General features: G+C 56.9%; 1 protein-coding gene across 8 annotated transcripts in view; it reads right to left on the bottom strand.

Annotated features, from left to right (window-relative positions):
* Positions 1-7,532, bottom strand: part of CCDC15 (coiled-coil domain containing 15) — a 40,164-nt gene that overhangs the window by 1,023 nt on the left and 31,609 nt on the right. For 6 of the 8 annotated variants that reach the window (XM_006140582.3, XM_006140585.3, XM_006140583.3 and 3 more), the window contains 2 exons: positions 1,038-1,217; positions 590-738 (listed from right to left, as the gene is read on the bottom strand). In XM_006140582.3, the coding sequence (XP_006140644.1) occupies positions 590-738; positions 1,038-1,217 (329 nt within the window). Of the gene's footprint in view, positions 1-589; positions 926-1,037; positions 1,218-3,043; positions 3,140-7,532 lie in introns of those variants that run through there. The other 2 variants (XM_006140584.3, XM_006140586.3) reach the window with 2 other exon arrangements.

Genomic DNA, 7,532 nt, shown 5'->3' with positions numbered 1-7,532 from the left:
AGGGCGGCACCGCGTAGCTCGGTGTTTCAGCGTGGCCGGCGTGTCCACGAGCCTACGTGATGGCTGCACTGTGTAGCTTGGTGTGTCAGTGTGGACAGCGTGTCCACGAGCCTACATGATGGCTGCACCGTGTAGCTCGGTGTGTCAGCGTGGATGGCGTGTTCATGAGCCTATGTGATCGCTGCACCATGTAGCTCGGTGTGTCTGCGTGGACGGCGTGTCCACGACCCTACGACCCTACGTGATGGCTGTACCACGTAGCTCGATGTGTCAGGGTGGACAGGTACCAAAACATCAGCGAGTGCAGGAAGGGCCCCTTCCTGGGGAGGATTCCTGGGGTCCTTAGGCTGGCCTGCACTTTCCTTAGTGCCCTCGGGCAGACCTGGCAGCCTGCCCCAGTATTTCCTTGGCATAAATGGGGGTGAGACAATACCAGTCTGAAGGAGCGATCTCACTGTAACGACCCCCAGTGCCTCACACCGCCGTCGCCGGTAGGCAGCCTGCAGAGTCGCTCCGGCCCCGCTATCACTACGTATGTCGTGCGTTTTCCGTTACTGTCCCCAGGCCCACCTACACTTCAGATGCTTACCTCTGTGGTCTTTATAGAAAATGCGACTGTTGGCACAGGAGTCAGGATGAGCGTCCCCGAACCCGGGACCATGAGAGCAGAGAGGAGGCGAGGCGGCCTCACACAGCTGCACCTTCTCCTGGATCTGAGCTCGCAACGCTTCTATGTATCTACGAAACAGTGCCGACAGGCAGGTGAGCGTCTGGGAGGACAGTGAGTATGGGCCCTGATCTCATATAACTGGCTGTGGCTGTCTGCCTCTGTCCTTCCTCTTTGGCTAGAAACAGTGCTGGGAAAAACGCAGTGCTGTTTCCAAGGGGTATCAGGCAATCGAGAAAGCTGGAGACGTTATGAACCCTGAAATGAGGAAAAGTGTGACAAGACACAGTAAAATGTCTTTAGAAACATCAGCACACCACTGTGCGAGGCCCCGCTACAGCCGAGATTCTCTGCAGGGCTTTCCAAGTACCGTAGGCTCTCTTGTTCTCTCTGCTGCTGTTTTTCTCTGGCTCCTTTTACTTCTTCAGGCTGTGGCAGGGCTACGATCTCACTCATGCTCCCTCCTGAGCACAAGTCTCTGTGATAGCTCATTCTCAGGGCCCTCTGCTCCTCAGTGCCATGGTGTAGCTCGTGCTCTGTCTTCTTAATTCTGAGGATAAAATCACAACATCAGGGATCTGTAAAACTGCTGCTAACATCGGTTTTGACCACGAGGAGTCCCCAGCAGCAAGGAGGCTGGAGGTCAGCTGAATACCAAAAAGGTCCTCCAGCTTCCGGCTGCAGTGTGAGCTCACCACGGCTCATGCACACACAGCTGCCAGCAGGGAGAAAGAGCCAGGCTGTCGTGGCCTGGGCTCAGTGAAAGTCCAGCACGAAAGCTTCATGTGCGAGGGAGGAACTTCCCTCCCGGCCAGACTTGTCCCCAACACCCAAACAACCAAAGTAATAATAATAATAAAGAAGTAAACAAATCAAACAAAATACAAGAAACAATCATTTCAAAACACTAAAATCAGTCAACAGAAGACAACGGTCCCTGGCTGAGGCCGTGAGTACCAGAAGGCTAAACCAACCCAGGGCTCCTGAGTTGGAGAGACAGAGCCCAGCCCGCAGGGACGGCCTCCGTCGGGGCCCACTGCAGAGCACAGAGCTGCTCAGAGCGCCCGGAGAGGAGTGGGCCCTTCCGACTCGCAGCAGAGCGCCGAGCGCTGTCTGTGCAGGAGAGTACGGAGGAGGGCAGGGCAGTGCCTCTGCTCACCGGAGCCCGCTCCCGCAGCCGGCCTGAAGCACACCCAGTGCACAGGCCATGAGCTGGAGCCCTCAGAAAGGCCTCACCTCCCAGTGGGGAATAACGAGTCTGGCAGGAAGCATTGTTCTAGACCCACCTGACAACCTGTGAAAGCGATTCTCAAAGTAACTGAACTGCATCCCCAAAGCAAGCTCAAGAAACTCTGAGAAGATACAAAGAGACGCAGGAAACAGCACGGGGAAATGCACCACGACCAGCAGGGCACCAGCCGAGGGCGGGCAGGCACGCGAGGAGGCAGGAGCACAGCTCAGGGGAGGGCCGTCAGCCGACCAAGAGTGACCCACAATGTGTAGCTGTTAGTCTGCAGCAGACTGGGGCCAGCAGGTGACGTGTGGCTAGAGTGCTGGACTCCCACACGGCTGACAGTGGTTTGAGTCCCAGACCTGGTGGACTGCTTTCTCACTTTCCTTCTCTCTCTTTCTCTGGTATGAGCATATGCCGTACAGCAAACTGAAAAATAATAACAACAGTAAATAAAATGAAGTCTTTAAAAATATTAGCAGAGGACATTAAGCCAGTTATTTCACCATGTTTGTAGGAAGTCCAGGCCCCAGAGATACACTGGATTAGACCACCAGCAGGTCCCTTGGCTCCCAGCCATGTCTGACAGCAGTGACGGCAGGAACTATCCAGACTGAACCGCAGGCAAGAAACCCTAAATTCAAATTTTTCCTCTGCCCACCGGACAGATAAATATGGTTCCTTCTAGGGCCACCTGGCCAGTGGTGGTTGAGACTCTAGACTCCCATGTGGCCGACTGAGGTTCAAATTCTGGACCTGGCCGCTTGAAAATCACACCAGGCATGAGTATGTGCATGCCCACAATCCCAGGAGGGGACTGGAGGAGATGAGACTGCAGTGTGGCCATCTCCCAGGGTGAGCTCTCACTTTCCTTCACCGTCTCTGTCTCTCTGGGAGACATACCTGCCCTGTAGCAAAAAAACTATAAAAGAAGGCACCTTCCCACAGTTTGACGTGAGCTCACAATGATGAGCGAGACGGGGCAGGTTTCGTTTGACCAAGAGCCCACTGGGGCCACAGTGGGCACCGAGGACGCCCCGGGTGGGAAGGCTGCCAGTTCATGTCCGGGACCTCCCTGAGCCCGCCCGGTACACGTGCTCCCGTGATCTGGGCTGGTGGAGGCCAGGGGGTGGGGGCCGCAGTACCAGGGCCTGATGGAGGTGCCGGAACTCCATCTTGGTCTCTCACTCTCGCTCGTGAAATAAATAAACTTCTGTTTTCTGGTCTGTTTTGAAATTTTGCTGTAGAGACAGAGAGAGAGCGAGAGAGAGAGAGAGAGCGAGAGAGAGAGTGAGAGAGCAAGCAAGCACCTCTCTGAGAGGGATGGTCATACCACAGTCCCTTCTCCTCCACTCTCCTCTCCAGATTTTGGGCACACATGCACCAAGCGTGTTTTTCATGGTTCTGGGACTTGAACCATGTAGTTAGCCATGTGGGATCCAGCTGCCTTCTCCACTGGGCCACGGGCTGGCCCAGAGCCTTCTACACTTTAACGATAGTGGTGTAAATGCAGGGCCAGCAGGTGCAGTGGCAGTTACAACACTGGACCCCACGTGGCCCCTGAGCTGCTCGAGTCCTGGACCTGGTGGCTGGAAACTCACGCCTGGAGCATGTGTGTGCGTGTGTACCCGGGGTCTCGCTGAAATGGAGGAAGAGGAATTTCGGCACGGCATCCCCCTGGGGGATGACTTCTCTTTCTCACCCTCTCTGCCAAGCACACATGCCCTACAGCAAAACAAACCAAAAAGGTGAAGAGGAAAGTCACTATGTGCAAAGCTTTGACCTGATAAAGGGCTCGTATCCAAATCCTATCAAAGAGCTCTCAAAACTCGAGAAGGAGACCACCCGGTCTGAAAACCTGGGCTTGAACAGACCACAGACCCAGCATGCAGATGGCAGTACACAGCACTGCTCACCTCGCTGGCCACTTGGGGAACACACACAGTACACCTGAGACACAGCACACGTCTGTTCAAACAGCTGGAAGGAAAGACGAGGTTCAGTGCTGGCGGGGACATACAGGGACGGAAACACCTCACGCACTGCTGGCGGAGTACAGAGCGGCAGGCTGGCATAGCGACTACACGACTCAGCCGTCCCGCTCCCAGGTACTGACCCCAGAGCAAAGGTGATGGTACCCATTCGGAGACTTGTACACCTGCTCTTTCCAGCTGTAGTTAACAGCCAGAGCCCAGAAATGACCCAGCAGTCCTCCAGGCTATGAATGGATGAACAGCTGACAGCACGTGCATGCAACAGAATCCTACCCCAGCAGCGAGTGAGCTCGAGCCACAGCAGGGCATGGCGAGTACACGGGGTGACCCCACTTCAAACAGGACGGGCAGCAGCCCACGGTGACAGAGAGCAGACGGGTCACTGGGGAGCGATGGGAGGTGAGGCTACCAGGGCCTCCAGGAAGCTTTTGGGGATGACGGACATGCTTAGCATCTTGACTCTGGTGGTGGTCTCATGTATGTCTGCAAATGTCCTGTTAAATTTTATACTTCAAACGCGGGTGGTCTCTTGTCATCAATTACACCTATTTTAAAATGTTTCCATTTAAGGGACCAACAGATGGCGTAATGGCTACATCACTTAACTAGGGCAGAGGGGAGCAGAGGAGAAAGGATTACGACGTGGCCATCTCCCCAGGGGATGATTTCTCACTGCCTATGTCTCTGTCTCTCCAGTGAGCACATATCCCCTATGGCAAAAATCTCTCTTAAAAAAAAAAATTATCATTTAAATCAGTAAAGAAACGAGCAAAATCAGTAAAGAAATGAGAAAAATCATCAAAAAAAAAATGGTTTCTGTTAAGAAACATACTGGGGGACCAGCAGGTGGCATGGCGGTTAGGGCACTGGATTCCCACATGGCTGACTGAGGTTTAAGTCCTGGGCCCAACACGTGTGCACGCATGCCCAAAACCCTGAGGGGGACGGAGAAGGGACTGTGGTGTGGCTGCCCCCGGGGCTGATTTCTTGCCTCCTCTCTGCTGGACTTGAGGCTGACTCACAGGCACATGCTGCTGAGGCCAGCCAGAGTCGCTCGGAACGAGTGAGCTACGGTCACACTCACAGCCCCTCAGCAATGCACAGGCACTGGCCCCGGCTTCACCTGCCTGCAGCAGGCGACTGACTTCAGGGGAGCTACACTCTCCCTCGTGCAAGTCAGAAAACAGGACGCCGTGCCACAAAAGGCTAGAAGAGCAGGAACTGGACAAGCAGACAGAACTGGCCGCTGTGCAGCCCAGTCTGCTCAGAGACTGGCCCTCGCAGAGTGACGAGGCCACTGCACACACGCCCCGCAGCCGTCCTCCCACACTGGCCAGAGCACAGGGCACAGTCTCCGCGGTGCGATCCAGACTCAAAGGCCCCCGGAAGGCTGAAATAGGGCAGAGCTGAGAAAGCTCCTACTCCAGCTCGGGCAAAAGGGCACGTTCACACCAGGAAGAGCGAGACCAAAAGGCACATGAGGCGGAGCGCGCTCGGGGCAGGCGCCTGCTCTCAGGTGTCACCTCCCTCTCCCTCTTTTTTTTTTTTTTTTTTGACAGGTTTTTGCCATAGGGTGCATGTGCTCGCCAGAGAGAGAGACAGAGAGACAGAAAGTGAGAAATCACCCCCCAGGGGGGATGGCCACGCCGCAATCCCTTCTCCTCCATTCTCCTCTCGGGATCTTGGGCACACACGCACACATGCCCGGCGTGAGTTTTAAGCCACCGGGTCCGGGACGCGAACCGTGGTCGATTACGTGGGAGTCCAGGAACATAGCCATTACGCTAACTGCTGGTCCCCTCACCTTGCTCTCTCCAAGTCAAACGTGGAAGGGGCCAGTCCTGCAGTGTAGTGGGTGAGCACTGTGGGCTGGGAGCAGGCTCCCCCACGCCAACAATGGTTCGAACCCCAGCCTCGGCAGCTTGAGGAGCACGCTGGGCACGTGAGTACGCGTGTCCAAGAGCCAGACGCACAGAGAGGAGAAGGGTTGTGCAAGACCCCCATCATGGGGACTTCTGCCGGTGCACACGCTCGCTCGCACTCTCGCTCTCTCTCCCCCTGACAAGTGCATGTGCCCTCTGGCAAAAAAAAAAAAAAAAAAAAAAAAGCTGAAGCTTAAAAAAAAAGTGCAGGGCTTACAGTGTGGCCTGGGTGGTTAAGGCATCTGGATCCTGCAGGGCCTACTGTGTGCTTCAAGTCCCAGACCTGACGCGTGAGGAGTGCCACGTGTGGGTGTGTGCCCGAAACCTCGGGGAGGGAGGGTGGGGACGGGGCTGTGGAGTGTGGCCCCCATGGGGCCCCTTACCTGCCCTCTCTGGCAAGTGCACGCACCTTGGGCAGGTCAAAAGCTGCCCAAAATAAGCTAAAGGATGAGAAGGACAAGTCCCAAGTGTGTAGAAGCTAAACGAGCTGCGGTCCCGTGAAGCGTAGAGGACAGCACAGAGGCCGCGCTCCCCACCACAGCCGTGCTGCCTGGGCTGGGACCTCGCCTGGGCACAGGGCGGCCCGGAACGATGGGCCAGCCTCCCCTGCCTCCTGCCGCTGTGCTCACAGAGACTTCCCCTCTAGCTCCCGACTCCCTACTGACCCCACCATGGCTCCGCACCCACCACTCCGTGCCGGCTGCCAGGGCTGTCATACAAGGAGACTTGCGTTTGGGTGCTATGACCCTGACAGGCTGAGGGCTGTCCAGGGCATGTGACTCTCTGTCTCACCCTTTCACGAAAGAAATACAAAATAAAAAGAGAGAGACCCACCCTTAACAAAGCAGCTGCAGGGGCACCAGGGCCTGTAGGTCACAGCCCTCTGGCACAGGCACCCTCAGCAGGCGCAAGGCCACCCCAGGGAAGAGCGACCTCCGACAGCTCCCAGCAGGGAGGGCCTCCAGAACGCAGCACGCCGCACCTGCACACGAAGCCGTGGGCCGGGGCGATGGGGCGCTAACGTGGAGGAGGTCGGCCCCGTGGGGTCTTCACAACCCTCGCTTCTCTCGTCTTCTCCAGGCCCCTCGGCTGCCACTGCCCCTCCTCAAGATGCTCCCCCTGCTCGGCCTCTGTGGCACGGAGTGTCCCCACTTCCTCGCACGCCCCTCGGGATGGCCCTTCTCGGCCCACAGCACTCCTCCAAGCCCGCCCAGCACGCTCCTCTCCTACACACTCGGCCCCGGCCCCTGCACGGGTGGCTGGGCGTGCCCGCTGCTGCAGGTAGCTACCACTGCGGCCTGAGCACAGGGAGCCGCCGCCCTGCCGCAGAGCATGCCCGAGAGCCGAGTGCTCGCCATCCTGCCAGGGTGACGTCCCACTCCGTCTCAGAGGCATTCTCCTGGGACAGGAATTCAGAGATTTGGTCAGATTCTCGGTTAGGGACAACCACTGGGACCAGAGAGGGCACGGCAGTAATGGCCCTGGGCTCCCACAGGCCGACCACGGTCTGAGCCCCAGACCCGGTGGTTTAAAGTCACGCTGGGCGCATGTGCATGCCCAAGGTCCCAGGAGGAGAAGGGGTTGTGATGTGGCCACTATCCTGAGGGATTTGAGACAGGGCAACCTAAAGGCCAGGCATGGCTGTGCTCCAAAGGACTGAAGAGGGTAAGGCAGGAAGGGGGTAAGCCAAGGAGGGCCAAGGTAACATCGGGGAACCC

The sequence above is a fragment of the Tupaia chinensis genome, unplaced genomic scaffold (genome assembly GCF_000334495.1).
Source record: "Tupaia chinensis unplaced genomic scaffold, TupChi_1.0 Scaffold000037_4, whole genome shotgun sequence".
NCBI lineage: Eukaryota > Metazoa > Chordata > Mammalia > Scandentia > Tupaiidae > Tupaia > Tupaia belangeri.
The sequence above is the reverse complement of the archived record's forward strand: the minus strand, read 5'-3'. Positions and strand labels throughout refer to the sequence as shown.